Source organism: Hylobates moloch, unplaced genomic scaffold (genome assembly GCF_009828535.3).
Source record: "Hylobates moloch isolate HMO894 unplaced genomic scaffold, HMol_V3 SCAFFOLD_19, whole genome shotgun sequence".
Taxonomy (NCBI): domain Eukaryota; kingdom Metazoa; phylum Chordata; class Mammalia; order Primates; family Hylobatidae; genus Hylobates; species Hylobates moloch.
In genome coordinates, this window is record NW_026652294.1 from 16,775,109 (window position 1) to 16,794,115 (window position 19,007).

At 37.6% G+C, this 19,007-nt stretch overlaps 1 protein-coding gene across 27 annotated transcripts in view; it reads left to right on the plus strand.

The window, feature by feature from the left end:
- The window catches only part of RBFOX2 (RNA binding fox-1 homolog 2), a 286,813-nt gene that overhangs the window by 217,510 nt on the left and 50,296 nt on the right, over window positions 1–19,007 (plus strand). For all 27 annotated transcript variants that reach the window (XM_032138957.2, XM_032138960.2, XM_032138958.2 and 24 more), the window contains one exon: window positions 4,710–4,934. In XM_032138957.2, coding sequence (XP_031994848.1) covers window positions 4,710–4,934 — 225 coding nt within the window. The remainder of the gene's footprint in view (window positions 1–4,709; window positions 4,935–19,007) is intronic.

The window sequence follows — 19,007 nt, forward strand, 5'->3', positions numbered from 1 at the left end:
TTGACACTTTTTTCTTTTCTTTTCTTTTTTTTTTTGAGACAGGGTCCCACTCTGTCACTCAGGCTGGAATGCAGTGCCATAATCATAGCTCGCCACAGCCTCTACCTCCCAAGCTCAAGTGATCCTCTTGTCTCAGCCTCCTGAGCAACTGGGACTACAGGCACATGCTACCATGCCCAGCTAATTTTTTAAAATGTTTTGTAGAGACGGGATCCCACTATGTTGCCTAGGCTGGTCTCAAACTCCTGGGCTCAAGTGATCCTCCCTCCTCAGCCTCCCAAAGAGCTGGAATTACAGGCATGAGCCACCATGCAGGGCCTTGTCATTATTTTCTAAACACTACAGCATAAAAACTACTTATATAACATTTACATTGTACTAGGTATTATAAGTAATCTAGAGATGATTTAAAGTATACAAGAGGATGTGTGTAAGTAGGTTATGTGCAAATACTATGCCATTTTATATAAAGGACTTGAGTATCCAAGGATTTTGGCATCTGTGGTGGGCGGGGGCTGGGAGGTTCCTGGAACCAATTACCTGCAGATATGAAGGGACAACTGTATATTTGAATTTAGAATGAAAACATTTAGCATATTTCACATTGTACACCAAAAGGCTGTATATAATATGTATCGCCTCTGTTACTATCTGTGGTTTAAAAGAGAAAGACATCATTCTCAACTCAGAAATTAATAGTTACATTTGATTTTCACTCACAGCGGGTCAACAACTCTTAAAGCCTGTGTTTGTAAGACAGAAGGAAATTAAGCGCATAAAGCACAAGCACGTAAATGTTGATTCTTTGCTTTCCTAATGCTTCCCCACTTCTACCTTCCCATCCCTACACTCCAGTTTGATATCAACCCAAGATACCAACACTTGTTTCACTCTGTTATCCCTTGTTATGCTCTCTAGCCCAACAAAGCAGTTTGCTGTAATGTGCACGCATGTGACTTGCTATCTCAATCTTCCTGTATTTCATAAATGTTTAACACTTCATATTTATTATGTACGATGTGGGATTCTACATTGTACAGGACTGTCTCCACCCATGATAATGAGCCTTTTCATCTAATAGGGGAGTTAAAATACAAATTTAGATTTGCTAAGTATGAGGCTTTAGATTTAAATGTCTTGTAGGGGATGCAAGCTAAATGTTGCAAGAATATAGGAAAGGAAGGAATTACTTTTAACTGGAAAAGGAAGAAAGTTTATAAATTGCTAGGTTAGGGAAAAGAACTATTCTATCTAGCTTTGTGGACTAAAGAGAAAGCTAGTAATTTCTTTTCTCAGATGAGATATATACCTAAGCAGCTTAGCCTCTGGTAATAGAAACAAAACATTTTTATATAAGTATAGAGGTAAATTCATACCTACAAATACATATGTGAACTGTTATCTCATAGTTTGCTGAAGGCTGTTGTACTTCTGAGCATAGAACTTTGGAATATGGCCTGGAAATTTAATAGAAATCTGAAACCGTTTAACATTTTTAATAATATATACTTGGGGAAATATTCAGACATTGCAGGCTATATGAGAGAAGATGTTAAAGCACTCCTATCCCAATTTCATTCCCTTAGTATATAAACAATTGTTGTTACATTTTTAACAAAAATTTTAAAAGAAATTTCTATAAGTAACAAAATAATCCACCAAGAATTTGTTCTTGACCTCTTAAGGGACGTTACATTACCCCTCTAGGAAAACAGAGCCTCTGCCTGGCTTGCATTTCTGTAAAACGCCTAGTGCCTAGGCTACAAGTGGATTGCAGGAAATGTTTTTACCTTTCTCCCCATCTCCCACTGCTAATTGATGTGTTTATTCAGTTAACTGAGTCAGCCCTGTTGAGAATACCCCTGTGGGAGAATTCATACTGTGTACTTGTGTGCCAGAGTCTCATTCCTGGCAGGCTGGGGTGGAGAATGGAGGCTGGAGTAAAACGAGGAGGCTGAGAGGAGCAGTGTCAGAGCAGGAGAAAGTCCTCTTGGCCTTGTTAATCCTAACTTGAAAACTGTGTCTTTTAGCCTTTACCAATTATTTAGTAGAACTTTCTTATGGATTCCTGTAAGATTATATTTATGCCTGATGTGGGCATAAGACCTTTGGTGCGTTTATTGTGTTTCATTCACCAATCCACCTGAATTCCAATTCGTTTCTTTTTCATGTCTATCTTCAGGCCAGTAGATTCAGCGAGGGCTTCTGAAGCAGTATGTTTCATATGGCTAGATAGATACAGAGAGACAGAGCATTGAACAATTTGAAGGAGAAGGGAGATAACTATTTTATATCTCTCGTCAGATGCCCAGAATAGCTATAAAGACATCATAAAAACTATCCTAACCTAGAAATAATGAAAAGAAGTTATATAGTGATGGGTGACAAAGATAGACTTTTTCCAAAAAAATTTAAAGTTTTCATAGCATATTTTCTAAGGACTAAAGAGAGGGATTTTTTTTTCTATCTTTTGAGATGGAGTCTCACTCTGTTGCCTGGGCTAGAGTGCAATGGCAGCGATGTCAGTTCACTGCAATGTCCTCCTCCTGAGTTCAAGCGATTTTCCTGCCTCAGCCTCCCAAGTATCTGGGATTAAAGGCATTTGGCACCATGCTTGGCTAATTTTTGTATTTTTAATAGAGATGGAGTTTCACCATGTTGGCCAGGCTGGTATTGAACTCCTGACCTCAAGTGATCCGCCTGCCTCAGCCTCACAAGCTGCTGGGATTACAGACATGAGCCACCACACCCAGCCTTTTTTTTTTTTCTTAAAAGACAGCGTCTTTCTGTTGCCCAGGCTAGAGTGGTGCAATCATGGCTCACTGCAGCCTCCAGCTCCTGGGCTCAAGCAATCCTCCTTTCTCAGCCTCACAAGCAGCTGGAACTACACATAACCACCATGCCCAGCTAATTTTTTAAAGTTTTTCTAGAGACGGGGTCTCTCTGTGTTGGCCAGGCTGATCTTGAACTCCTAGCCACAGGCAGTCCTCCCGTCTTAGCCTCCCAAAGTGCTGGGATTACAAGGGCATGAACCATTATGTCCAATAGCAGGAAAATTTTTATGTAAAGCAATTTATTTTTTTTTTATTATTAACTTCTGTTACAGAATCTTCATTCCTGCCTTTACTAGTTTGCAAGGGCTGCCATAACAAAGTATTACATAACAATATAGAAATGTATTTTCTCACCATTTCTGGAAGCTAGAAGTGCGAGATCAGGGTGTCAGCAGGGTTGGTTTCTTCTGATGTCTTTTTTAGTGTCTTGTAGATGGTCATGCTCTGTGTCTTCACGTGGGCCTCCCTCTGTATGTGTCTGTATCGACATTCCCTTTTCTTGTAAGGACACCACTCCAATTGGATTAAGACCCACCCTCATGACGTCATTTTAACTTAATTACCTTTTTAAAGACCCTATCTTTAAAAACAGTGACATTTTGAGGTACTGAGGGTTAGAACTTCAACATATGGGTTGGGGAGGAGCACAACTCAGCCTATGACTCTGCCCCTTCCCACTGATAACTGTAATCAGTTCATCACTTTTTTATCTAGGCTGTGGCAGCCCCCCACCCCTAATTGTCTACCTTTTTTCTTTCACTACTATTATGTAAAGCAGTTTTTATTGCCAAGTAGAAATGATTCTTGGACATTGGAGACAGCTGAATTTTGAAGTTGTTTAACTTTTAAATGGAAGAGAGTTATGAATTTTTGTTTCGAGGTAGGTCACTACCATTTTCTTAAGGGTAACACAGTAATTCAGTGTTTCAGAATATTGGCTTCCCTTTATTGATGATATATTTTTTGTCATTCTTTTTAATATTTAAAACAATATATTTATAGGTTTTATTACAAAAATAATACATGCTTATTATTGGGGCACAAGGAAACTTTTGGGGGTTTTGGATATATGTGTTGACTATCTTGATTGTGGTGATGATTTCATGAGAATATAAGTGCATATATCAAACTTAACCAAATTGTGTACTGTAAATAAATAAGTGCTGTTTATCATATGACAGTTATATCACAATAAAACTGCTTAATTTTTTTGCTGATTTGATGACTAAAAACTTGGACTTACTTTGATGTTAATGTGAATTTTCGTGACAGTTAATGAGGTTGAGCATTTTTATTAGTTGTTTGTATTTCATTTTCAATGAATTGTTCAGATATACACTTTGCCTCTTTTTCTCTTGGGATGTGTGTGTGTTTGCGTATACATGTGTGTCTGTCTTGTCAACCTGGTTTACCCACTCTGGGACTAGTGATAATAACCCAGCATCTCTCTTACCTTTTGCTAATATTTTCTCCTAGTTGATTTTTCCTTTTTGTTTTTTGTATTTTTTTAGGGACATAGTCGCTCTCTGTTGTATAGGCTGTAGTGGCTTGTGGTCCAAAGTGGGCTCTCCACCTACTTTTAATTTAAAGGAAAGATTTTTGCCCCTTTGGCATCTAGTCCACTTTAATATGGTTGTGGGCCTGTCTAGTAACCACACATTAACAAAAGTGAGTGTGTGTGTGTATGTGTGTCTCCGTCCACATACATACATCTATGTGTGTATGTATAATAATATTTTCTGCAATCCTGGGGCAATAAGCATTCCATTTTACCTATGCAGTGAGAGAATATTCAGAGAATTCCATATACTCACTTTAAAACTAGTTACGTAACAAGGATTCAAAGGCACTTTTTCTTTTTCTCGTTTGTTTTAGGGTAACCAGGAGCCGACAACAACTCCTGACGCAATGGTTCAGCCTTTTACTACCATCCCATTTCCACCACCTCCGCAGAATGGAATTCCCACAGAGTATGGGGTGCCACACACTCAAGACTATGCCGGCCAGACCGGTGAGCATAACCTGACACTCTACGGAAGTACGCAAGCCCACGGGGAGCAGAGCAGCAACTCACCCAGCACACAAAATGGATCTCTTACGGTACGTGAACCATGAGGTGAAAAATGGAAGGATGCATAGCAATCATATCGAAATCATCACCTTAATTATACAACTAGAAAACTCTTGGAATTAACTCAGCAGCATTGTACACATTGTCCTCCCTCCTCCTAGAAATACTTAGTCTCTTGGCTTTTCGAGCTCTCCCAATTTTCCTGCCAAGCACTGGGTGTTCTGCTCCTGCCTCCTTCTCTGTTCAACTTTTAAATGGTGCAGTACTCCGTATATAGGTCCTGGAACCCCTTTTCTTCTTATTTTACATCCTTTCTCTACATAATTATACTACCAAACTCAAGCGAAACCTAGGAATATTCTTTATTTTCTTTCATCTGTACATCTAATTGATTAGCAAGTCTTGACAACCGTAACTCTAAAACTACTTCATCTTCTTCTCTACATCTTATTACTCTTCCACCAAATTGCTTGTGTTTGAATCTCAATATGGCCCCTGCTAAACTGTATGACCTTGGACCAGTTATTTAATCTCTCTCTGCCCTTGGCTCACTCTAAAATGAAGATAATAGTACCTACCTGAAGAGGCTGTTAGGAAATTTAAAAGAATTTATCATCATCACTACTCTAGTCCAAATCTCATCACTTATTTCCAGTATTACTGTTGCCTAACTTATCTATCCTCCACATAGGACTAAGGTGGTTTTTTTTTTTTACTGCGAATGCCGATTTCCTACTTAACTCTTAATAGTTCCCTAAGGCAATTAGAATGTAATCTGAACTCTGTACTTGGTTTACTAGTCTCTAGCCCCAGCTTACCTCTTTGACCTCACCTCTTACTACTAACTTGCTAAAGTAAAGGAAATGTCATAAATTAATAATAGGTATGTATCTCATATATATCAACATATGGGAAATTGTATTGTCTCTTGCTTTGTTGTCCAGGCTGGAGTACAGTGGCATGAACATAGCTAGCTCACTGCAACCTCAGTCTCCTGGGCTCAAGTGATCCTCCTGCCTCAGCCTCCCATGTAGCTGGGACTACAAGCACACACCCCACACCCAGCTTATTTTTTTATTTTTTTGTAGAGACAGGGTCTCCTTTTGTTGCCCAAGCTTATTTTGAACTCCTGTCATGCTGTCCTCCTACCATGGTCTCCCAAAGTGTTGGGATTAGAGGCATGAGCCACAGCCCAGCCTTGTGTGGTCTATTTCTAAAGATAGAAATGTTCTACAATCTGCATAGAAAGACCTAGCTCTGTTGTTAGATTTCTTTTTCTCTTTCCTGTATCTGGTTATCAAAAGGAGAGCTTTATTCAGCCTTTAAGACACTTGCTAAGGATGGATTTAACCCATAAATGCTTTCAATTTTCTTTCATTAAGTATCGAACCACCAAGAAATTCCTACTTTCGATGTTTATTAGTTATGTATAAGCACGTAATTTTATACTTCAGAACTAATTGGCTACAATAGATAATTTATTTGAAGAGTCTAGGCTTGATAGGTAACAAACGAGACTTTCAGTAGCATTTGTTCTAGAATCATAAATGTATAGGCTAATGTATTGGTTGCATTTCCAAATAACTTTTTAATGATCATGAACTCACAGACCTATCAGAATAACTGTTTCAATTAAAGAAGTGAAAAAGAAGAAATAAAATATATATGAGGCTTTTCCAAGGTATTTTAATTTCTATGCTAATTATCAGGGGTTTTCTTCATTTTTATTCTCTGTTTCTTGTTAGTTTGGGTAATTTGTGTCTTTTTAGCAATTTGCTTCATATAAATTGTCAATTTTGTTGGTATAAAGTTATTCGTAATTTCATATAATCTTTTTAATTTTTATAGGGTCTGTGGTGATATCCCTGTTTATATTCTTGATTTGGCAATTTATGTCTTCTCTCTTTTTTTATTGGTTAGTCTAGCTAAGGTTTATTAATTTGCAGATTTTTCCAGGAAACCAACTTTTTGTTTCATTGATTTTTGTTGTTTTTCTATTTTATTTTTCATTATTTTCCACTCTGTTATTTCTTTCTTCTACTTGCTTTGGGTTTGATTTGGTCTTTATTTTGCCAGCCTCTTGAGTTGCAAGCTTAGGTGATTGATTTTAGATTTTCTTCCTTTTTGTGTTTAAAACTGTAAACACAGGAAGTTTCCCTTTAGCTGCACACCATCAAATATGATCTATTTTGTTTTTATTTTTATTTCATTCAAGACATTTAAAAATTTTTTCCTGTAGTTTCTTCTTTGCTCCTGGGTTGCATAGGAGTATGTTGTTTCCTTTCCAAATGTTTGGGGATTTCCCAAATTTCTTTCTTTTATTGATTTATAATTTAATTTCTTTGGAGCGTCATATGATTTCAATTTTTTTAAAATTTATTGAGACTTGTTTTATGGTTTAGTAGATGGTCTTTCCAACAAAATATTCTTAACCAATTGGTTCTTTCATCAATATGAAATGTCCCTCTTTGTCCCTTTTACTATTTCTTGGCTTATAGTTAACCAAGAAATAGTAAAACTATTTGTCTGATATTAATGTAACCATTTCAGCCTTCTCATAGTTACTGTTTACATATTTTTTTCTGTCGTTTTGTTTCAACTGCTTTGTATCTGAAGTGTATCTCTTATTTAACAAAATAAAAAAAAGGGCCAGGCGGGTTGACTCACGCCTGTAATCCCAACACTTTGGGAGGCTGAGGCGGCTGGATCATCTGAGGTCAGGAGTTTGAGACCAGCCTGACCAACATGGTGAAACCCTGTCTCTACTAAAAATACAAAAATTAGCTGGGCGTGGTGGTGTGTGCCTGTAATCCCAGCTACTCAGGAGGCTGAGGTAGGAGAATCCCTTGAACCGGGGAGGCAGAGGTTGCAGTGAACTGAGATCGCGCCACTGCACTCCAGCCTGGGCGACAGAGTGAGACTCCGTCCCCCACTCCCCGAAAAAAGCATATAGCTAGATCTTGCTTCTTGCTTCTTCACCCAGGCTGAAAATTTCTGTCTTTTTATTGGAGCATTTGGTCAATTTGCATCTTAATGTAATTATTAATGTAGGTAGATTTATGTCTGTCATTTTACTGTCTCATGCCTTTTATTGTTCCTTTGTTCCTTCTTTACTGATTCCTGTTAAATAATTTTTGTACCTTTTACATCCGTTTGTGATATTTTTTCATTAGTTATTTTTTGTTTGTGCTGGTGTTTCTTGTATTTTCTTAGTGCTTTCTCAAGGAATTACATCTTTGACTTATCACAACTTATTGCTGATGGTTGTGTGTGTGCACATGCATGTGTGTCTTATTCTGGTTAAATATAGCAGCTTAGGTCTAATATAGCTTCATTCCCCATGCTCCTTTATGCTATTGTCATACATATTATACCTGTATATTTTAGATATATAACAATACACTATTATAATTATTACTTTAAACAATCTTACGTTTTTCTTTCTTAAGATCTCCTTTTTTTAGAGCAGTTTTAGGTTCACAGTAAACTGAGAAGATAATAGAGACTTATCCCATATACTTTCTGCTCCCACACATGCATGGCCTCCCCCACTAACAACATTTCACACCAGAGTGGTACACCTGTTACCACTGATGAACCTGTATTGATACATCTTTATCACCTAAAGTCTGTTAGAGTTTACTCTTAGTGGTGTACCTTCTGTGGGTTTGGATAAATGTATAGCATATAGCCAGCATTATAGCATCATAAAAAGTAATTTCACTGTCCTAAAAATCCTCTGTGGTCTGCTTGTTTATCCCTCTCTCCTCCCCACAACCCAACCCCTGGCAACCACTGATCTTTTAGCTATCTCCATAGTTTTGCCTTTTTCAGGATTTCATGTAGTTGTAATCCCACAGTATGTAGCTTTTTTCTGATTGGCTTCTTTCACTTAGCAATATGCATTTAAGTTTCCTCTGTGTCTTTTCATGTCCTGGTAATTCATTTCTTTTTCAGCACTGAATAATAACCCATTGGTCTGTATGTACCACAGTTTGTTTATCCATTGACCAACTTAAGGGCATCTTGGTTGCTTCCAGATTTTGGCAATTATGAATAAAGCTACTGTAAACATTCATATGCAGGGTTTTTTGTGGACTTAGTTTTGAACTTCTTGGGGTAAATACCAAGGGCCATTATTGCTGGATCATATGATAAGAGTATGTTTAGTTTTATAAGAAACCACCAAACTACTTTCCAGAGTGGCTCTACCATTTTGTATTTCCAGCAGCAATGAATGAGAGTTCCTGCTGCTCCACATCCTCGCCAGCATTTGATGTCTGGATTTTGGCCATTTTAATAGATATGTAGTTGTATCCCATTGTTGTTTTAGTTTGCATTTCCCTGATGACATATGACATGGAATATCCTTTCATGTGGTTATTTGCTATCTTTGTATCTTATTTGGTGAGGTATCTGGTAAGGTCTTTGTCCTATTTTTTAATCAGGTTGTTTGTTTTCTTATTGTTAGGTTTTAGAGTTCTTTGTATGTTTTGGATAACAGTCTGTTATCAGATAAGTCTTTTCCAAGTATTTTCTCCCAGTCTGTGGCTTTTTTCAGTTTCTTGACAGGATTCATTTTATGTTTTTTTGACCATTTTTAGTAATCTTCATGTCTTCCTGTAGGTCCAGGTTATTATCCAGTGTCATTTCCTTTCAGTCCAAAGGACTTCTTTTGGTATTTTTTTTAGAGTAGGCCTGCTGGAAACAAATACTGTTTTTGTTTATCTGGGAATGTTGTTTTATTGTGTGTTCAGTTTTGAATGATAGTTTTGTTAGCTATAGAATTCCTGGTTGACAGTTTCTTCCTCCACCCCCCAGCCCTTTAAATATGTCATCCTATGGACCACTCCCATGGGAGTCAGCTGATTCTAATGAGAAGTCAGCTGTTAATCTTGGTGTTGGTCCCCCTGTAGGTGATGAGTTGTTCTTCTCTTGCTGATTTCAAGATTTTCTGTTTGTCTTTGGCTTTGAGCCATTTCTCTATGATGTGTCTAGGAGTGGATCTCTTTGTTTTTATCATACTTGGGTTCTCTTGAGATTTTGAAATATATATTCATCAAATTTGGGATGTTTTTCACCATAATTTCTTCAAATTTTTTTTCCTTTCTTCTCTCTTCCTGTGCCTCTCATTACACATAATTTTTTTTCCCCCTGAGATGAAGTCTTGCTCTGTCTCCCAGGCTGGAGTGCAGTGGTGCAATCTCGGCTCACTACAACCTCTGCCTCCCAGATTCGACCAGTTCTCCTGCCTCAGCCTCCCAAGTAGCTGGGATTACGGGCATGCGCCACCACACCCAGCTCATTTTTGTATTTTTAGTAGAGATGGGGTTTCACCATGTTGGCCAGGCTGGTCTCAAACTCCTGACCTCATGATCTGCCTGCCTCAGCCTCCCAAAGTTCTGGGATTACAGGCATGAGCCACTGTGCCTAGCCAACACATAAATTAAAATACTTGGTGTTCTCCCATAGGGGTTTTTGTTTCTTAAAAAAATTCAGTCTGAACCTAAACAGAATCTGAAGTTCTATTCACTTTTCTTGGATCTTTTTTCCTTCTGTTCTTTAGACTGGATAATTTCTGGTGGTCTCTTTTTCAGTTCACTCCTTCTTTGTTCTGCCATCCCAAATCTGCTGTTGAGCCCATCTAGTGATTTTTTTATTTCAGTTATTATACTTTTCAACTCCGGAATTTCCATTTACATTTTTCTACTGAGATTTCTTCTCGTATTTTTCTTTAGTTTTTATTGTTATTATTTTTTGAGATAGGGTCTCACTTTGTCACCCAGGCTGGAGTGCAGAGGTGTAATCACAGCTCACTGCAGCCTTGACCTCCTGGGCGCAAGTGATCTTCCTGCCTCAGCCTCCTGAGTAGCTGGTACTACAGGCACATGCAACCAAACCCAGCTAATTTTTGTATTTTTTTGTAGAGACAGGGTCTTGCTATGTTGCCCAGGCTAGTCTTGAACTCCTGGACTCAAGCAGTTCTCTCACCTCAGCCGCCTAACATGCTGGGATTACAGGTGTGAGACACCGTGCCCAGCCTTAATTTTAAAAATATATTTGTATTTACTGCTTTAACGTTGTCTGCTAAATCCAACATCTGGGCCTTAGTCGGTTTCCAGTTACTGCTTATTTTCTTGAATCTGGGTCACTTTTCTGTTTCTTTGCATGCTTGTAATTTTTTAATGAAAATTGGACATTTTAGTAATGTATTGTAGTGACTGTGGGGTGTTATTTATTTTTCTGAGATGGGCATGTGTGTGTGTGTGTGTGTGTGTGTGTGTGTGTGTGTGTGTGTGTGTGTGTTTTAAGTAATTTGCTCATACTTAAACTATGACATCTGACTCCCACACAGTATACGGCCACTAGTGTTTCTGCTTAGTGATTTTCATTTGTTGTTTTATTGTTTTTAGCCTGGCTAGGAGGTGCCCGTGTCTTCCTAGCTTAATGGTTAGCCTGTGACTAGTGCAGAGGTGGTGTTCAAACACCTGAAGCTTATTGAGCTTTCACCCTCTGATGATCCAGGTGGACTGGGAAGTGCATGCAAAGTTCAGCCAGTTCTTACGGCTGCCTTGGGTTTTCTTTCTATTGAGACCTCTCATGTCTCCCTTCCTCATCCATGTAGTTTCACAGCCACCCAGGGATGTGAGGAGAGCGTATCCGGCCCTTTTATGACTCTTTACTTTCCAGGATCTCCCCTTCAGATTTCTAGCTGGTCTTCCACTGCACCCTCATTAGACCACAGCCTCAAGCTAGAAGAATGTCTTCTCCCTGTTAGGTTCCCACCGGGTTGGCCCCTTTTAGCTGTCAGAGCTATGGATTTTCTACCACTCCTTCAATCTCCCCCTTGTCCCAGGTCAGATCTGGCCTCTCTGGCAGTGAAAATTGCTGGTTTTTATGGTCCCAGCCCTCCCCTGCTAAAACTAAGTTTTAAGGCATTAAGTTTGTGTCTGGATGCTCTTGCCCCTAAGTTTAAGCAATTTCTTAGGACATCTCTCTATTTATTGTCTGTCTGCCCTTGATTGATTTCTAGAATCCTGAAATAGCTGTTTTTGACAACTTTGTCCAATTTTCTTACTGTCATTTCCTTTTGAGGAAACAGTTCACTGACCTGTTCATGCCATCATAGCCAGAAGTCTCTTCCTTGAATCATTGCATGGCATTTTTTAATTACTTACTACATATCTTCTCATCATTGCCCATTTCTGTTTCTCTTTTTTCCTTTATTGCTACTATTTTCAGTTGTTTCAGATCTCCAGTTGTATATTTCTAATGACAGTGATTAAGGGCAAATTCTGTTCCTTAATGTAAATATATATATATTTACATTATATATATAGTTAAGACTTACATTCCTCATTTATACCAGAAACTGTTCACCATGAAATTTTGTATGTCAACCAATTTGAGTTCCTAAAGAGATAACCCATATGTATAGATTATAAGTTTATCGCTGCCAAAAATAGATGAAGAGAAAATGGAAAATCCTTTAATTTGTGCCTTTGAACAGAGATAGCACAAGTTCTGTAACTTCAGGAAGTTGTTAACAATAAAATGAGAAATTTTTAGGATGCTCTGGTTGAAAGATGCTTCTTTTTTTTTAAGTGTACATTTTATTTTATTTGATCTTATTTTTGAGACCGAGTCTCACTGTGTCACCCAGGCTGGAGTGCAGTGGCGTGATCTCAGCTCACTACAACCTCAGCCTCCCGGGTTCAAGCGATTCTCCTGCCTCAGCCTCCCGAGTAGCTAGGATTACAGGTGTCTGCCACCATGCCCAGCTAATTTTTGTGTTTAGTAGAGACGAGGTTTCACCATGTTGGCCAGGTTGGTCTCGAACTCCTGACCTCAAGTGATCCACCCACCTCAGCCTCCCAGAGTGCTGGGATTGCAGGTGTGAGTCACTCTGCCTGGCCCAAAAGTGTACATTTTAAATGTGAGGGTGAATTCACTGCTCATAAGCCATTTATTTACTTTTGGGGGGGGGGGAGAGAGAGAGTGAGTGAGTGTGTGTGTGTATGTGTTGTATATAGAGAGTTTGAACAGTTGAGCAATACATTGTAAAACCTAGATTTGACAATATTTAGGTTATTTTATTAGACTTTTACTATCTGCCAGTATGTCTCTTAAAATGGTCTATCCAGTTTGATTACTCATCAGTTAAAAACAATGGTCTAGTAATTCATGTGGCCAATTAAATCTAAAAGTTAGATAGGAAGCGTTGTTATTTACAGATTTATTAATGATACCTCAAATTTGTGTCTCACTTTTCAGTTTAAAAATTGCTTTCACAAACAATATTTTATTGTGGTTTATAAAATATCCCTTTGGGGTATATTAGAGTTTTTACAGATGGGGAATTCTAAGTCCATGATCTTTGTTCTACCACTCCGACTTCCCATGTTCAACATTGTGAAAGAAGATGGTGTACTGTGTGTATTCACTGGTCCTCTTAGCAAGCACTTAGCATCTTTTCCCACTCAATCTAAGTCTTATCTCTGCTGAAAAGCCTTCCTGGACTTTTCTAGGCAAAGCCAAATTTGTGTGTCCTTCATTTAGGCTCAAGTATAACCCTAAGCTGACTGCTGTTTATGTAACATATAAATTGTGATTTTTAAATTGACTTTTGTCTTCCTAAGTTTTAAACTTTAAAAGAAGAAGTCATTTTTCGTCTTTGCATTCCCTGACTTGTCACAGTGCCTGACACTTAATAGATACTCAGTAAATGCTTCTTGGGGAAAAAAAAATAAAACTAGGTACAATTGTATTATGGCAGTTCTGAGGAGAGAGAAGCTGAGGTTTCTTGGTGAATACAGTATTGATCTGGGCCTTGTATTAATGGTAATTAGAATTCGAGTAAGCATAGATGGTAGTGGGAAGAGTTAAGAACGTCAGTTCTCAGTACAAAGTTGAAGTGATGAGAAGGATCAAAATGCCTCAGGATAAAAGCATAGGTTTCTACTTGACTGAAGCTTTAGGTGTTTGGCAGAGACTAGTGGGAAATAAGGTGGAATAAGGGTCAGTTGAGCATAAATTGGGAAGAGTATTTGAATGCCAGGCTGAGAAATATGGACTTTATTAAAGATTTTGAGCAAGTAAATGAAGTGAGCAGAATTGTGCTCGGAGAAGATTGATCTGTCACAGTGTATGCAGGATGAATAGAGAAGTAGGCAGAAGATTAGGAAACAGTCTTAAGTGGTTATGTAGAGGGGGGAATGAATTCAGGAGACATTATGAAGGTAGAATATAGAGGATTTGACAGCTGGTTGGATGAGTAAGATAAGAGGTAGCACAAAGATTGTGCCATCCTTATTGTAATAATTGTCTTGAATAAATCATTTTACCTCCAATTTCAGTTTCCTCATCTATCAAATGAGGCTTATAATTGACCTGACTGTACAGGGTTGTAGTGAGAATAAATTAAGAAATGCTTTGGAAATTACTTGTTTAAGTAGTTCCTTAATTACCTTTTTTGAGGGGTGGGGGAAGGGGGTCTTTGAGGTAGGGTCTCACTCTGTCACCCAGGCTGGAGTGCAGTGGCATGGTCTCAGCTCACTGCAGCCTCTGCCTCCCAGGCTCGGGCAGTCCTCCTGCCTCAGCTGCCATGAGTAGCTGGGACCACAGGTGTGCACCCCCACACCGGCTAATTTTTTTTTAATTATTTGTAGAGACAGGGTCTCCCTATGTTGCTCAGGCTGGTCTGGAACTACTGGGCTCAAGCAGTCCTCCCATATCAGCATCCCAGAGTGCTGGGATTGCAGACGTGAGCCACCACATCCAGCCAAAGTAATTATTTTTAACCATCGTAAGTCTTTTAAGATCAGTTGTCCCTATTTGTACTGTTTGTTGCCGTGAGCTACAGCTCCATTTAGGTATATTTCATTTATGTTGGATAGTCTTAGCTTGATGGAGAGAACAAAAAGTAAAGAACTTGTACAAAAATGAGACCTGAGCATTAAAATCTGAAATTTTTATTTTTAAAATGTGTTTTAGAAATCGATTTTAACCTTGGGCTAGAAGCTTCTGCTCTTAAGATAAGAGCTTATTTTGATGGTCAGTTAGTCCCATACTGTGCATTAGCAAAAGAGGTAGCAGTTAGGGGTCTACCACCTGGGCCTGCAGACACTTGATCATCTCTGGGCCTGCCTGCAGAGAAAAAAGGACCTCAGTTCCTGTATCTTTAGATACTTTTCTAAATGGCAATGGGTATAAATAACCAAAGAATTTGAAGTAGACAAGCTTTAGTGAATACTCTTCAGATATGAGGTTTATATTTGTGTACATATTCTAACTACCTGTTGAATTTATTATTATTTGAATATAATATTATTCAATAGAATAGAATATTATTATTTGAGTATAATATTATTCAATAGAATAGAATATTATTTGAATATAATATTCAATAGAATAGAATATTATTATTTGAATATAATAATATTCAATAATTAAAATATATTATTTGAATATATTATTCTTGAGGGTAGGAAATAATTCTTGTCTCTGTTTCTGTCGCCTCTACTGGTATATTATGGATACAAACACTTACTAGCAAGTGCTTTCTAGTGGTGGGGAAGGCTTATAGTTGTTCTAAATTATTTAAGGACTGATATTTTGATTTAAAAGAAGGTAGCTCTAAATGATGTTTGAAGAATGTATAAGGGGAAATAAGTGCATTTTATTTTCTTAATTATCCAGTTAGGAAAACCTTATATTTAAGTGAAAGACTCACAACATGCTATGTCTCCTGAGTAAATGATTGTGATTACATCAAACTAAGAAAAAGAAAGTATTTAAATTATACACCATTTTCTTGAAAATGAAGTGGGCCTGTCACTTCAAGGGAAAAAACTGACACTATTTTTTTCCATTGGTAAAATGTAAGCTCTCCTGGTAGAAATTAGAATTTTGAAAAATTTGTATCCTCCACTATGAGCTTGACAGTTTCTCAGTACTTAATGATTTTTTCTGATGAGATCCGTGATGATAGTAACAAATGTGGTCTTGTACAATGGAATGTCCTCACATTTGAAAGAGCTCCATAACTCAGTAAGCCGATATTTTACAAATAATGACTGATGTTTAATGTTACAAAATCATGAGTAAAAGATTCATGCAAAGTGCATGATTGTCCAGTGGATTTTAGTGTAATAACATATGAAAAGTTCACTGATAAGGTTTCAGATTTGACATTGCAGTTAACTTTTAAGAAAGTACCACTTGTCAAGTTTTGATGTATTATCAAAGAAGACTCCACAGTTTTCTGAGAAGGCTATTGAAATACTTTTCGCTTTTCTAGCTGTCTGTGAGGCCAGATTTTTCTTTGTCTACTTAAGTTAAAATAACATATTGTAACAGAGTAAATCTATACATTAAAGGGAGTGCCAGTCTTCTAAGTATGTAGTTAATTTTCTTTAAAATATGTTATTTACATTAACACGTAATTGGCTTATTATTTAAAATTAATTTTTAAATACTTTAAAAATTTATCAGCTTTGATTTCTAATGCCATAAATAACAATGGATATTACCTAAAGAAACAAAAAGCTCTCTGAATCCTCAGTCATGTTTAAGAGTTAAGAGGGTTTCCCACACGGAGGTGGGGATGTAAATAGAAGATTCTTTTCTTTGTAGGCCAGGCACAGTGGATCATACCTGTAATCTCAGCACTTAGGGAGGCTGAGGTCGGAGGATCACTTGAGTCCAGGAGTTAGAGACCAGCCTGGGTAACATGGCAAGACCCCATTGCTAAAAATTAAGAAGTTTTTTTAAGTTGACAAGATTGTATGTATTTATACTGTTGTACAGCATGATGTTTTGCTTACAGTATCTTTAGTTGGAACAGAAAGCTCTCTTCTGAAGCAATAATGCTCAATAAGAGAGGCTGATAAAGCTAAATTATAGAGTACTTTGAATTCAAGGCCAAAGAATTTGGAATTTTATACTCTAAAGAGCTAAGGATCCTTTGAAATATTTGTTGGTGAGTTGAAAGTAGAGATTTGAGCAAATAGCTGAGCGGCCCACCTTACTATATTAGTCAGCTGGAGATTTTATAACCCTCCACATTGGAAAGCCCCTGTTGACCATTATGCTCAGAGGATTTTTTTTTTTTTTTTTTTTTTGCTTTTCTACAAACCCCTTCTCTGGAGTTTAAGCCAATTTTTCTTTCACTTCTCTATTATCAATTGGAATTGCCCATTGACTCCTTTATTTGATAACACTTGAAGGTACCTTGCAGATTAGTATTGCACTAAAACGTAGCCAAGAAGGTATGTATAGCCCTTAACAGTGGGATCATTTGCCCAAATGAGTATTTCTAGAACATAATTGGAAAAAAGGAGGCCACAGTCTATCATGCTGTGTATTGTTGGGCCATATTACCTTCAGCCCACAGTGCAGGTATCATTAACATGTTCTGTTTCCAGGCTAGATGTAGGGGTCTTGGACTACAGAGGAATTTATTCATTCAGCCATCCACTTTTCCGAGAGTGGCTCTTATTTTTCCCTCAAAGTAATAAAAGGCAGGATACATTGAGCCTACATAAAATATATATATCCTGTATCCATTTACCCTTAAAAATAATTACATCTGTCCTTTAGCTCCAAAATTTTGATGTCTATGAGTAGTTTGGCAGTTTCCAAGCTGGATCCATAAGGAAGCTATCACCTGGTTTGAGAATGTGAGAGTTGCCACAGAAATTTAGAAAAAATTAAAAAAAAAATTTTTTTTTTTTAATTTAGAATTATGCATGGGTATTTTTGAATAGAGAAAATTGCCCTTTGGATCATATAAGACTCAGGACGTCCTTTCAGCACATTTTTAATATTGCTAACTCCATGACTGTTGCTTCTTCTCTTTGCATCCCTTGGTTTATTTACTTACCTACTTACTCCTAATGCCCAAGGGAAAGTAAACTAAAAAATTCATAGGCGCATTAGTGCTGTGCTCAGCTGCCCCTTACTGCTCTCACAGCTTAGGGCAAGGATGATGAAGTAGTAAGGATTATTTAGGGGCAATTTTTTTAACCTGTTTACATTTTTCATAAGTATTTTATACTACCTCTTGAAAATGAATAAACTCTGATCAGAATTGATGAAGTTTAAAGCTAAAAAGCTTTTTTTTTTTTTTTTGAGACGGAGTCTTGCTCTGTTACCCAGGTTGGAGTGCAGTGGCATGATCTCGGCTCACTGCAAGCTCCGCCTCCCGGATTCACGCCATTCTCCTGCCTCAGCCTCGTGAGTAGCTGGGACCACAGTTGCCCACCACCACACCCGGCTAATTTTTTGTATTTTTAGTAGAGACTGGGTTTCACCATGTTAGCCAGGATGGTCTCGATCTCCGGACCTCGTGATCCACCTGCCTCAGCCTCCCAAAGTGCTGGGATTACAGGCATTAGCCACCGCGCATGGCCTAAAAAGCATTTTTAAAAGCATCTTCTACCTCCCTTTTACAGCTGAGGTCAGTAGTGTTAAGTGATTTGAGCAAGTTACAGCTAGCTGGTTACAGAGCTGGGCCTCAGGAAGTCTGCTGTCAGTCAAGTGCTTTTTTCCTGCTTCTCCATGCAAATGGTGATTAAAAAAAAAAAAGACATCCATAGAGAGTCTTAACCATCTTAGCTTCTACTTACTCTTCAACTTTTAACCTAGGAACTCTAGCTTGAGCATACTAACAAATTTCTCTCATTCTAAATGAATATTAAAATAATCACTCGGGTATAAAGTTTTAAAAAATTGAGGTGATATTCTGTGTGCATGTCACTATTTATATATTACATATAATTTTATACAATTCTTACTCCTGTTTAAAAAAATGACTTGCTGTGGTTTTTGTTTCACAGTGTGACACTGATAATCAATACATGATCATGTTACATATATAAATGATGCCTTTCATAATTCCTTTTTGTGGCACTTTGACACTCTGAGAAAATGGAATCATATTTTCAGAAGAAATTGAATTACTCATTTATTAAAAAAATGTTAGCTTACATTTGAATGCCCAAACAGGATTAGACTCTCAGAATTCAGCTTGTCATAACAGTGTTCAAATGTGCAGAAGAAATGTTTAAGCATTTCTCTTTAAAATAAATCTTAAATTATTC